Source organism: Ursus maritimus (genome assembly GCF_017311325.1).
Source record: "Ursus maritimus isolate PB19 chromosome X unlocalized genomic scaffold, ASM1731132v1 scaffold_X1, whole genome shotgun sequence".
NCBI classification, from domain to species: Eukaryota; Metazoa; Chordata; class Mammalia; order Carnivora; family Ursidae; genus Ursus; species Ursus maritimus.
In genome coordinates, this window is record NW_024423319.1 from 50,837,286 (window position 1) to 50,851,961 (window position 14,676).

Genomic DNA, 14,676 nt, shown 5'->3' on the forward strand with positions numbered 1-14,676 from the left:
GTGCCCTCCTTACTACCTATCACCAGCCTATCCCATTCCCCTACTCCCCTCCCCTCTGAAGCCCTCAGTTTGTTTCCCAGAGTCCATAGTCTCTCATGTGAAACCAACTCTTGATTTCAGCTTAGGTCATGATCTCAGGGTTGTGAGACTGAGCCCCAAGTCAGGTTCCAAGCTAGGCATGGAGTGTGCTTAAGATTCTCTCTTCCTCTCCCTCTGCTTCTCCCCTTCCCTCCCCCTCTCTAAAAAAATTATAATAATACAAAAAATTTTTTAAAGGTACAAACTTCCAATTATAAGATAAATAAGTTCTGGTGATATAATGCACAGCATGATGACTATTGTTAACCATATTGTATTGTATATTCCAAAGTTGCTAAGAGAGTAAATCTTAAAACTTCCCATCACAAGGAAAAAAATTGTAACTATGTAAGGTGATGTATGGATGTTAACTAAAGTTATTGCGGTAATCATTTTGCAATATACACATATCAAATCAATACATTGTATACACTAGACTTATACAATATTATGTCAATTATATCAATAAAACTGGAAAAAATAATAAAAACAAAAGCAAAACAAAAAAAATGATACAAATGAAAACTATAATGATAATAATTATACCAAAAAGCATAGTTTAAAATTAGGGAAAACTTAGTATCATCCATATATTACTGAATAGCCTATTAAAAAGAAAGGATTAAATGTGTACTCTCACAAGGACTAACTGACTAAAGGGATTATTTATATATAATGCCTCAGAAAAGCTACCACATTTGAATTTCTCTAAATTAAATATATTTCCTAAATTGGAGAAACCTCTTTTTCTTACCTGTTATATCATGTAAGATATAGTCTGGAACTGCATTCACTGCCATCAATATATGATTAGAACAAACTATAACTCTTTGTAATTTTATATAGCTGTGTTGAAAGTTTCCACTGGATTTTATGATAAATAATTTGTTTGCCAAAATAAAACCTTTTTTTTTTCAAAATAAAACTAATTTAGCTATAAGAATAATTCTAAATGTGAATGAGTATCTGTGTGAATTGTAAATGCTATCAACTGAACACCTGGTATTGTGCCTAATCAATATAATATTTATCAGCAAAAATTACTGAAATGGGGAGAGACAGTCTCACTAACTCATAGCTAAAAAGTGTCATATTAAAATAACAAAGTGTTTATAATGTTATGAAGCTAACCTCAAAGAAGCCCCACGAAAAACTGATTTCACTACTTTATGTATCTTATGTGTATTAATATATCCTTACCAAATACATAATGGCATGAAAACTGCATTCCTTCATTCATTATGAGAAGAGACAGACCTCAAGTCATAGCCATGCTTCATAATTGATAGATTCTATGCAGAAAGCACCTAAAAAATCTTCGAAAAAAATAACTTTATTCCCTTCCATGAACATACAACTTCTCAGCTTTGGTTTAAGCTCTAAAGAAGTGTCTTCAGTGTCAGGATAATGGGATTACATACTTCACAAGATAATATACTATACGTGTAACTATAGCATTAAGAAAGAATCAGTGAATTAAGCAACAAAATGCACAAATTACTAAGGGCTTAACAGCCATTAAAAGCCAACATGGATAAAGAAGACATGGTTTATATATACAATGGAATATTATGCAGCCATCAAAAAAATGAAATCTTGCCATTTGCAACGACGTGGATGGAACTAGAGGGTATTATGCTAAGCGAGATAAATCAATCAGAGAAAGATATTTTTCATATGATCTCACTGACATGAGGAATTTGAGAAACAGGTAGAGGATCATAGGGAAAGAGAGGAAAAAATGAAGCAAGACGAAACCAGAGAAGGAGAAAAACCACAAGAGATTCTTAATCTCAGGAAGCAAACTGAGAGCTGCTGGAATGGAGGGGGTTAGGAGGGATAGGGTAGCTGGGTGATGGACATTGGGGAGGTTATGTGTTGCAGGGAGCGCTGTGTATTGTGTAAGACTCATGAATCACAGACCTGTGCCCCTGAAGCAAATTATACATTATGTGGTAATTTAAAAAATAAATAAAAAACTTTAAAAATTAAAAAAAAATAAAAGCTACTGTTATGACTCTTAACTAGAGAACTGATGCTTACCAGAGGGGAAGTGGGTAGAGGGATGGGTGAAACAGGTGATGGGGATTAAGAGTACACTTATGATGAGCACTGAGTAATGCACAGAATCGTTGAATCACTATATTATACACCTGAAATTAATACAACACTGTATGTTAATTATACTGAAATTAAAATATTAAAAAAATAAGAAATAAAAATAAAAATTTAAAGCCATTGTTACAACATAAGGAAGAAATTAAGAACAAACCTTGGTTCAAACCTCAGCTTTGCCACTTACTACCTATGTAAAAAAGACATACTGTTTAATCTCCCATAACCTCAGTTTCTCCACCTATAAAGCAACAATAAGAGCATCTAGGTTTGGTGTGAGGATTAAATGAGATATGGATTTAAAATGCTTATGCAGCTCTTGGGACACAGTATGCTTAATAAATGTGCTATTATTGTTATTAGTAGTGATAGCATTAGTGGTAGAAGTAGCACAATCACCACACTATCACCAATATGTAAAGACAGAGCCATTTTGATGCCTACTCATTTAGAAAGTGAAGATACAGTGTCTCAACTGCTCTCTACAATTAGTGACTCTTATAATTAAACAATGGCATGCATCTCTGGCTCATAAATTCCTTCTTCCCTCTTCTACCTAAAGGAGGTAACTGTTTGATGCTAGAACATGCCAACTGGAAAAGAGTGTATGTATCATCATAAGTTAAATTATATACAGGTATATATGGTGTTTAGTTGGCTGCCTGAAAGATTTAAGCCTTCTTGGTTTGTTCCCATATATATTAAAGCTTATAGTACAGAACATGTATACTGTGTCATTAAGATGACAAATTATTTGTGAGGACACCAGGTCTCTCAGCACATTTTAGCACTGTTTCATAGAGGGTGTGCACTCTGAGATAGACATCTCATTATTTTCAAGTCAATTCTAAGAATTTCTATATTATGAAGACAGAGATGAATTAGATTTTACTACACTTTTGTTTTTTCACTGCTTCACTAAATACAGAAGACTCTATTAAGCAACCAAACAAGGGTGAGTATCTTCAAAAGCAGCTGGCTGATTCAATGACTAAGAAACACAATTTAAAATACAATCCTAGAGGGAAAGTGCTTTTACATAAATACATCTTTAAACTCAGTTCCACCATAATTTTGAAGCTATGCCCAATATCTCACGCATTGCAAAATGGCATTTATATGCATCTGAAATATTTATAGCACCTCAATTTTCTGTTATTATTAAAGCTAAATTACATTACAGAAATATATTATTGAAGAAGCTAAATTTTATTAACCTTTTATGTTTATTTCTTTTATTTCCTCCAAGCAACATTAAAACCAAAGAAATTGCTTACAACTTCCACACAATTTTTGTTCTTCCTGAAACCTCTAGAGAACCCTAGAAATTCTAATTAGAATTAGCAGTTATAACCTACATATTTTATTATTATTTTAAGTTTAGTTAATACTAACCATTATTACTTTAATTCTTATTTTGTGTCACCGTTATCTATAATTACTACAGATTTTTAAGAAAAATGATACTATTTTTGTAGCCTTGATGTTTATATGGCCCCAAATATCATCAAATTGAATACTAAACTAGAACACATATACAAATTCTAACAGTTACGTATATACTATATATTCAAAACTACTAATAGGGTCTTTTGAAGCTTCATCTTATACATATTTTTTCATTAATCCAGAGAGCATTGTGAGATATATTTTGCCACATAGCATCATTACAGCTTTTAAGAACCTACATATTATAATCATGGGAACACAGAATTTGGGAACTAGAAGACCTTAAGAGATTAAAATTAAGAATTCATACTAATCAGTATATCATCATATCTTGCCTAAATTACTTGTGGTTTATTCACAACCAATGCTCTATCATGTACCTGTGAAATCCCATCACCTATCTGTCTGCCAAAGGCCTCCTCGATAGTTTATAATCAAATTATTGTGCCACTAATGCTTAAAGAACAAAACCCCATTTCCTCAGTATGAAGTTCACCTAACCAGTTTCACCTCCAAGTCCCAACTCAATAAGCTGTGCTTTCAAAAGCTGCACCTCACCCTGTATGTACCTCATCCCCCCTCCATACTTTTCTAATGGTGTTCTCTGCCTAGAATGTCTTCTTTCCTTCTTTCCCTATTAAAATTCTAAATTCTAGGGCCCAGCTCAAATTATACCACCTATGGGATCTTCATTTGCCCTACTCAAAATCAACTGTATTTCCATCCTGCATTCCTACATAAAAAATATCTGTGTTAACACTTAATACAACTTGACTAAATGTAGTGTACCTCTTCCTCTCTCCCTCACTAGATGGTTAAGTTCCCTGGTGCAGGAGGAACAAGACCTTCATTTCTCTCCCTCCCACTGAGTATAGTACCTTATATACAGTTAGTACTCTACAAATATATAAATTAAATTAACTGAGATGTACATTCTCTCCTGAATTAGAAATAATCAGGTTTATTAATAGAAAATTAAAAATCACTTTCTCTATAACTCTAAGTAATTCAAATGGAAAGTATAATTTGATGGTAATTTCACATATTAAGTATTTACATATTTAAATATTATAAGAATCAGAGGTATTTTAAAACTTTCAGGGTGCCTGGTTGGCTCAGTCACAGGTTAAGCACCAGCTCCTGATTTCAGCTCAGGTCATGATCTCAGCATCCTGGGATTGAGCCCCATGTCTGACTCCAGTTCAGCAGGGAGTCTGCTTGAGGATTCTTCCTCTCTCTCTCTCTCTCTCTGCCTCTTCCCCCTCCCCCATGCTCTCTCTCTCTTAAATAAATAAATCTTAAAAACAACTTCTTTCTATTCATCAACCTGAAGCACTTTGAACTCCTAAGTTAAACATTTTCTTAACATAGACTAGTAATGCTTTCAGTGCACCTGGGGAGAACAAGAAATGAGCTCTCTAAACCCTTGCGATAGGAGAAAATTCTCAGAGGTTTTAGAACACTTGGTCTAGGAGTTTTGGAAATAGGTCTTAGAAATAATCAGTGTGTTCCTCCTTCTGGAATGCAACTGAGTGAGTGACAAGCAACAACAAAATGGGAAAGAAAGTGGTTCCTGGAGCTAGGAAAGCCAGGGAAGTGTGTTTGGAGTTCACTGGAGCCGGAGCCTCCTCATTTCTTACTGATCTTGCCACCTACTGGCCAAATTATGAATCAAGACACTGCAAGTGACAAGGAACTTCCAGCTGTTAATACTAAGATCAGTCAATAGTCACTAAGTGTCATTACAATAAATGTCTGGAATATGCTATGATGCTTAATTGCTGCTTTAAATGTCCCTTTGAAAAATAAGTCTTAGTAAAAATAATATTACTGAAAGGTGCTCCTTACCTGATTTGTACTCAAATATTCAAAATTAGGAAAGCAGAAGTAGTACTAATACCACACATAAAATTCAGAGAATCAGAGCAAAGAAGAACTGGAATGCGGTATTCTTAGCAGTGAGTAGATGAGAGCCTTTATATAATTTTTATTAGTTTTAGCAGCTGCAGTAAGAATTGCTTCTATTGTAACTGACTGGCTCTACCAAGTGCTGCTCAGAAGAGCAGGAAATTCTCTTGCTGAATTAACAGCTGTATTAAATGTCAACAACTACAGCAAAACACACATACAGCATCATGTTAAATGAAAGGGAAAAGGGAATTAATATTTGTTAAGTGCCTACTATACTAAACACTGTGCTGGATGCTTTAAATATATAACCTTATTTAATTCTCACAACACTACTAGATAAACGTTAGTCTACTCATTTTATGGATGAGAAAATTCAGTCTCAGAGGTTACAAGTATTATAGCTGGAATGCAAATAAGTGTGACTCCATTTCCTCAGGCTTTTTCCACTCTATCACACTACCTTTAGAAACTCTAATGGATTTTACACTTACCTCTATGACTAAAACGTCATCTTCTTCATTTGTAAAATAGAGTCCAGACTTAATCATTTCTATGATCCAACTAACTCTAAAATTTCACGAAATCTATGATTCTTGTGGGACTCAATACAAATACATGGATAAGTAAAAGAGCAACTGCTCAGTATAAAATGTGCAAAGAACTGGAGGGAGATGGTCACAGAAAAGTAAATAAAAATTGCCTTTGAATGTAATAAAAGCTGCTCACCTTCACTCCGAATTTAAGAAGTTAAAATTATAACATGGATGATTTACCATTATCACCTCTGAGATGGACAAAGATTGCAGGGAAACAGATACTCATATATTATATTTTAGATGCCACTACAGACACAAATTCTTTGGAAGGCAATTTGGTAATATATATCAAAATTATAAACATATCCAGGAATTTCACTTCTAGAATTTGTCCTACAAATAGATCTTTTGTTCACAAAGGCATATGCAGATACACATTCATCACAGCATTGCTTGAAATACCAAAAGAGACTAGAATTAATCTAAATACCCATTCACTGGGGACTGGTTAAATAAATTAGGTTAAGTCCATACCACCAAATTCTATGCAGTATGCCGAACGAACAGAGCAGATGAACACAAGCTACTATGGATAACATCCAAGTATATAAAGTGAAAACAGCAAGAAGTAAAAAATAAAAAAAATGATAAATACACATATGCATCTAGAAGCATGGACTATTTCTAGGAGACAATGTGAGAAATTAGTAACCATGGTTTTCTCTGGGGAAGAAGCTGTAAGTCTAGGATTGAAGGGATAACTTATCATGCATCCTTTTATTTTATTTTTTTTTACTATATGAATACTGTGATATAAGCATTTTTAACTTTTTTAATTTAAAAAAAGTGTTTATAACAAATAGTAGTCTCTAGAGTCACTGAAGAATCCTTTAAATGTGAAGGTTACTTATAAGAAAAAAAAAGAATGCCAGGAATTTTTTAAATGTCAAATTTCTTCTAATTACCTCTGATTTCTGTGTGTGTGTGAACTTCAATTTACAAGTAACAACAAATACAGCACAAGCACCTCCAGTGTGCAAGATATGATAGATGGTCTGAAAAGGAGTATTTTTCACCTCTGTCTCTCGGTCTTTCTCTCTCTCTCTCTCACTCAATCTTCCAAAATTCAGATTCTCACATTCTAGGGCATGTTGTGACAAATCATACAAATGAATGGTAAAGATGCCAATTCCAAGGGCATGGGCATATGGAATGTATCAGTTTCTTAGTCGTGGAGACTCATCCAGACTGAAAAGATCCTATGCTTATCTGAACCATCAATTCTGCAATAATTAGTAAAACAGTAGTTAAAATACTAAAAATTCACAAACCCTAGTAATTATGAGATTGAGAAGTTACCTATATAGTATTAAAATTACGTGTGAAATTCACAAGAGGTTAACTATCTAATCACAAACAAAGCACTCTATTTTCAAATCAGTAAAATAGGTACCAGATTTTGATGTTATTCTAAAAAATTTGCTTGTAGGAAAAAACTATGAAATTTCCTAGGAAAACAAACTGATAAGTAGTACAAATGTAAGAGGAAAGACTATGCACTAGCAGCCAAATCTTATCCCAATTTCATGAAAACTTCTGGGCCATTAGTATTCTGTTACATTGTTTTCCCTTACAAAGCAAATTGACAAATTTATTTCCTCTACTTCGCAGTAAAAATAATAACTATAATAGAGGGGTATACCTCACATATTAAACAGTAAGAATAAACCAACATTTTCAGATGAATAGTAACATTTATGAAAAATAAGATTAGAAAGAGTGGGGGCTGGGTGGCTCACCAGTTAAGCATCTGACTTCAGCTCAGATCATGATCTCAGGTCCTGGTATTGAGTCCCATGTCAGGCTCCCCACTGAGAGGGGAGTAAGCTTGTCCTTTTCCTTCTCCCTCTGTCCCTCCCCCACTTGTGCGTGTGCACATGTATGTGTGCGCACGCTCTCTCTCTCTCTCTCTCTCTCAAATAAAATCTTAAAAATATGGGGCACCTGGGTGGCTCAGTTGGTTAAGCATCTACCTCAGCTCAGGTCATGATCCCAGGGTCCTGGGATCCTGCCCAGCATCGCATCAGGCTCCCTGCTCAGCAGGGAGTCTGCTTCCCCCTCTGCCTGTAACTCCCCTTGCTTGTTCTCTCTCTCTCCCTCCCTCTCTCTCTCTGTCAAAAAAATAAATAAAATCTTTTTTAAAATTCTTAAAAATAAAGAAAACGAGCTATCCTCCATTAGTTGCTGGGTAAAATCTAGTAAATAAGTTAATCAATTTATGTTTGACTCTGTCCAGGGTAGAAAAATTATACATATATCTACATTACTAGAAATTTTTGGCAAAGCACTGAATTCAATATATCACAATAAGAAATTTATATTTAAAAAAATAAGATGTACCTTTTATCTGGGTAGCAAAATTCAGTGCCAATTTTGCAAAGAGATCTGGATTTTCAAACTTGTCCTCCTTAACTTTTAACCAGAAACAGTTCTCAGATAATTCTTTGGGTTCAATCTGAAACAAAAATAACAAAGATAAGTTTCTAAATTATTATTTCACATTTAATTCTTCAAAGAATTCAATTTCACCAAGATTGAATGACAGTTCCTTTACATATTTACCTACTAAATCAATTTTAGGATCTAACAAAATAAGATTTAAGTAAATATTCATTGGGGAAGTCCCAGAATTCTATTGGTGCACAGAAAAGATACACAACAGCAATTAGCCATATAGCAAATCACATTTTAAAAAGTCTTCTATTGAAAGGAATCTTAAAAATAGTTTAGTAAGTCCCTCCCCCAACTCACATACATGTTTTTCTGCTCCTGGATTTTTAAAAATGAAGAAACTAAAAATCAGAAAAGTGAATTAATTCTCCACATTTACTGACCAGGGTGAAGGTAATAATCATAATAGCTAACACCTTACATACCCCCTATAATGTGTCAGGTGCTGTTTTAAGTGATTTGCATATATTACCTAATCTGACCCTTATAATAATCCCTTGAAGTGGGACCTATTATTATCTCCAAGTTAAAGATGAGGAAACTGAGCCCCAGAAAGTTTAAGTGGCTGTCCAAACTAGTAAATGGCAAAGATGGGAATTAAACCCAGACAGTGTTGCTCCAGAGAATTGTCCTCTTAACCATTACACCAAAAGCCAAGATTAGAACTGTATATTTTCCAGTACATCATGATGCTTTGTGTTATATTAGTACCATTTCACCCTATGCTTAAATGCTACATGAACATATCATTACATTTATATACAGAGACAACTGGACCAATAGCATCTGGATCCTACAGTTTGGTGGAGTGTACCTAATAAAAAATAACTACATTCCAAAAATATTTGTACCTCATTTACTCTCATGAGCAAAGCCTAAGAATATTCTTAACTAAAAACTGGTTTAACCATGATTCTGGTCAAACCAATTTACTACGTAGATACTGTCATATTTCATTCTAAGCATGTTCTTGGATGAGTCATTTCCCCAAATTATGGTCTGGATAATTGTATTTTCTTTTTTTTTAATTTTTTTTATTATGGTATGTAGTCACCATACAGTAACATCATTAGTTTTTGATGTAGTGGATAACTGTATTTTCATTAGCAGATTAGTTCCTAGTAAGTAGGGACTGTGTCAATCTTGATAATAAGCTTTTCACAAGACATAGTCTTATAATAATAAAGCAAAATAGGGGTGCCTGGGTGGCTAAGTCAGTTAAGTGCCTGACTCTTGATGTCAGGTCAGGTCATGATCTCAGGGTCATGAGCTCAAGCTCCATTCAGGTTCAGGAGTGAAGCTTGCTTAAGATTTTCTCTCTCTCCTCCCCCTTGGCCTCTACTCCCCTTGCATTCTTTCTCTCTTTCTCAAAAAAAAAAAAAAAAAAAAGAAGCAAAATAACATTCAAAAATAAACTTTCATACAGTACATAAAGAATAATTAGGTCATGCCACTACAGAACACTGCCACCTATTCCATATCATCTAAATATTTAACACTAAAACAAAAAAGGGGCTCCTGGGTGGCTCGGTTGATTAAGTGCCTGACTTTGGTGCAGGTCATGATCTCAGGGTCCTGGAACTGAGCCCTGCATCATGTTCTGAGCTCAGTGAGGAGTCTGCTTGTCCCTCTCCCTTTGCTTCTCCTGCTGCTCGTGCTCTCTCTCTCTCTGATAAATAAATAAAAATCTTAAAAAAAAAAAAAAAAAAACTAAAACAAAACAAACAAAAAAAACATTCTCTAGTCACCAGTCATCTTCTCAAGCATTATACTATACTTATATGCACCAAGAGTAACTCACATATTAATGATCAACTATGGCTGGACAAAGCCAAAAATAATCTAGTCCTAAAAATATCTGGTCAAATAATCTAGTCTAGTCATAGTCATAATCACCTTTGACCAATTGATTCTCTTCATGGGCACCTCAGGTTTATATAATTTTTTCTGCTTCATCCCATAAGGCAGATCAAGTGGTACTTCTGGGAAAGGAGGAATTCCCCCTCCAAGGGGAAATGGTGGAGGAGGTACCCCAAACAAAGGTGGTGGTGGTGGTATACCAATCATTCCAGGTAAAGGAGGTGGAGGAGGAGGGAGAGCTCCTCCAGGTAGAGGTGGTGCTGGTGGAGGTGGTGGTGGTGGGGATGACCCACCACCTGGCAATGGAGGTGGTGGAGGAGGGCCTGGAATTCCTGATGAACCTGAGAGTCCATGTCCCTGAAACATATGTAATACAATGTTTAAATGCTTACAGTAAAATATACAACAAAGAAAACCTATCAGTAGACATTTGGGGTTTAAGATTATATACACTTTAATTTGGTAACATCAAAGGGCTTAACAGTAACTGAAAAAGACTCCCATAGATGTTTGATAAGCATTATAATCTCTGTACAATGACTACTTCTGCTAACACACTATAAAAGTTGGCATCCTCAAAGATTTTGTGAAACACTCCTCCAAAGTAATGAAAAATTACCTTTCATTATAAATATATGCAAAGAAGTACTGAAGTGGCTTGAGCCTATTAGACTAGTTGGTTTGAATATGGGATAATTAACACAATCATCGATCTGATTCCCTTGGAGCCAATTAGCTTACCCAGAGTCTATCTCATAGCACCCATACGTTAGCTGTCTTCTAGTACCAATAATTAATGCTGAGTAACATCCATTTGCCTGGTAATATATGTTTATCAATGTTTTTACATCTATTATTTCTTTTCATTACCTATTATTTAGTTTCATTGTTATTAAACCCTGTAATGTAAGTAGGGCTTTTTTAATCCAAACTTTATCTCACTGCTTATAGATGAGAAAAACATAACTACAAAAAGGTTAAATGACTAACCAAAGGTCGCAGAGTCTAAAATCTACTACCAGAAATTAACTTCAACCTCATTCTCTAATGATAATGGATAACAGATGAAGGACAGCATCTCATTCCAAACTGTCTACTTTTTAAGTTTATCTGTACCTGTTTCTTTAAACCATTACTGGTCACAATGGTTCCCTTCTAAAATACATGAATATTAAAGTGAAGTTGGTTATTATAAACATTCCTAAGAAAATCCTACCAATGAACAGATGTATTTGTAATCAAGATATGACATTAGATGAACTGAATGAAAAGTTTGAAATTAATAAAATTTCTTGGCATAGTGTTATTTTTATTTGGGGGGAAAAGTCTTCTTATCTTTACTAATATGAATTTCAAAGTTGGAGTACTTAATTGTACTAACTAAACTTAGAAATAGCTTTACAAAATAAATAAGTTGAAGCATATTTTAAGAATAATCAATTTAAAGGATGGACCTATTTATAAGAATATTAAAAATAAACAATCATAGAATCATGGAAATGTTTCTCATAATATTTACTATGCACTGTCCAAATATTTTATTCATATGTATGATGTTTATGTGTATATATACATATATGCAACTGAAGTATTTATACACTCAACAAATGATAATCCTCCCCTAGAAAGGAATCCTCTCCTGAAATTAGTAGGAATTATAATATGCAAAACTATTTTCATTTTATTTTAATGCAGCAAAATTATAGAAAACGGTCAGATTTTTACAATCTTGATTGAGATCAAAGAAATTATGGAGAAAATCAAAATAATTCTTCTGAAAAGTTTAAGAAATTAGTAATTTACAAGTTTTACGTATAAATAGATTTGTTAAATACTTTGAAAGGTAAAATGTACATCCAATTTTTTATTAAAAGAGCAAAATTATATTTGTTAACATCAAATTTTTACTCTATTAGATCATATCTATGATATGAAACTTGTGGAGCTATAAAAATGCTATCACTTTTAACAGAGGATTTTACTCAAGTTAAATGCATGTTTCACAAATTTAATAAAGAATCCCAAATAAATGCCACCAGCCTTTAAAAATCAAATCATATCAGCCTTCTCTTAGCTCTCATGAACAATTAGGAATGCAACAATTAAATTAGGCTACAACAGAGTATTGAGAATTGAATATAGCTAATGAATAATTTAGTATTTGGCACAATTTTGGGTACACTAGAAGGGACTGTGTGACTCCGCATTTTTACAGATCAGTTAATTTAATAATAAATAAGCAACTACTCACTAAATAGCAGGGCCCTGTGCTAGGGTGACATTGAGGAATGTCACCATCTCTGGGGGGGGGGCAGATAAAAACAAAAAGAAATTGAGTTCTCAGAGATATGGAAAGGGAAGTCGGATGATACAAAAAAGGAGAAAGATTTAATGGAAGAAATTATCAAATATTATAGATAAGTGAAAACAGACTAAGGGTAGGAAAAGGCACTGCACTGAATAATCTGGAGTTCGTCAGTGACTTTTGAAGTTATTTCTCAGTAGACTGATGGATACAAATGTAGTCAATCAATAAACATCTACTGAGCATGTGCTATGTTACCAGGTGTTAGAAAAAAAAACCACAGGCCCCAAATGGCATCGGTTAGGCTGAGTCCCCAAACCAGAGCTTAATATACAATCTAATTGCAGTTTCAACAGCCCCAAGAAATAGTTTTAACAGGTGAGTCAGGAACTTTTACATCAGCAGACCTTAAGTCAGCCACAGAAGTCCTCTCCAGGCCCTAAAGGAAGATGAAGTAATCTGCATAAGACCTCTTGCTTTTTCCCCTAAGGGAAAGTGGCAGGACCTAAAAGATCTTTTCTTTTCCCTAAAAACCTGTTGTCCTACCCTCTTTCCATAAAAACTTTTCATTTTGTATAACCCTTTGGAGTTACCCTCTGCTTACTAGATGGAAGGATGCCAAATTCATAAATCATTTAACAGGGCCAATTAGACTGTCAAAACTTAATGTGGCTGAATTTGGGGTTTTAATGAACATTTCTTTCTTCCATTTTATTTTCTCATTGTTTTCATTAAGGGGCTTTAAAGGTTAAAATGCATAGTAAAAACTAAAAAGAAAATGCATACATAGAAAAAGGACATTTTTCTCACCAACACTGGTAATTTTCCATTTCTTAATAACCATTTAAAACATAAAAAGTGCTGAGGGTGTTTAAAAAAAAAAGAAATAAATAAAAAAGTGTTGAGAGGACTTAATCAGTTCTAAAGTTTAGACACTATAACTAAGATCTTGAGTGTGTATGACTGCTGTTCATCATAGGTGATGCAGTAGGAAATGCAAAATTTCTAGGTTTTGAAATTATGCATCTAACTTTTCAAATCATCAAGAAATTTTTGTCTCCCAAACAGTCTTGCTTGTGTAATATATTCCATTAAAACTATTTAGGGAAGTGTAAGCAATTAATACCTTATTTTTTATCCAAATAGTAAAATTATTTATTGTCCTGGAAAATCAAATCTGTAGAGTTATTTCAACTAAAATGCAAAACTGCCAAAAAGTCTGCTTCTGGTCACATTTTTCCTTCCACCTAACAAGATAATTTTCTACCATCAAATTCACTGTGACATGACATAAAGTCTATATATTCTTTCATTACCTGGGTTCGAAGTTGCTGAATTTCTGTTTCAAGCTCTTTAATTTTTTCTTCTCTTTTTTGAAGCTCAGCTTGAGCTTCCTGTCGAGCTGTGAATTCCTCATCGAACTGCAATGATCACCACCATAAATGTACACTTAATAACATAGTTTTGAGAAAGTTTTAAACAACTTTAAGTATTAAGTAAGTACAATGTCTTTTGCTTCATTGATTTTCTTGGTCATTCAGAAAATCAAAGCTCCAGATCACTTTCATAACAATTTAGCACACCTGTTGGGGTAGGTTACTGATTACAGTGTTAGTAAAGAGGAAATATGGCAGCAACCCAAGGTAAAAAAAAAAAAAAAAAAAAAAAAAAAAAAATTTTTCACAAAAAAAAAAAGGGAAAGAAAGAAAATTTTTTTATTTTTTTGAAGACTTATTTATTTTAGAAAAAGAGATAGAGACAGGGAGAGTGTGTGGGGAGGGGCAGAGAGAGAGAATCTTCAAGCAGACTACCCACTGCATGCAGAGCCAGACTCAGGACTCCATCTCACCACACATGAGATCATGACCTAAGAAGAAACCAAGAGTGGTACGCTGAACCAACTGAGCCACC

At 34.0% G+C, this 14,676-nt stretch overlaps 1 protein-coding gene across 2 annotated transcripts in view; it reads right to left on the minus strand.

Annotated features, from left to right (window-relative positions):
- Positions 1 to 14,676, minus strand: part of DIAPH2 (diaphanous related formin 2) — a 1,070,037-nt gene that overhangs the window by 723,786 nt on the left and 331,575 nt on the right. For both annotated transcript variants that reach the window (XM_040630182.1, XM_040630183.1), the window contains 3 exons: positions 14,082 to 14,186; positions 10,497 to 10,817; positions 8,490 to 8,604 (listed from right to left, as the gene is read on the minus strand). In XM_040630182.1, the coding sequence (XP_040486116.1) occupies positions 8,490 to 8,604; positions 10,497 to 10,817; positions 14,082 to 14,186 (541 nt within the window). The remainder of the gene's footprint in view (positions 1 to 8,489; positions 8,605 to 10,496; positions 10,818 to 14,081; positions 14,187 to 14,676) is intronic.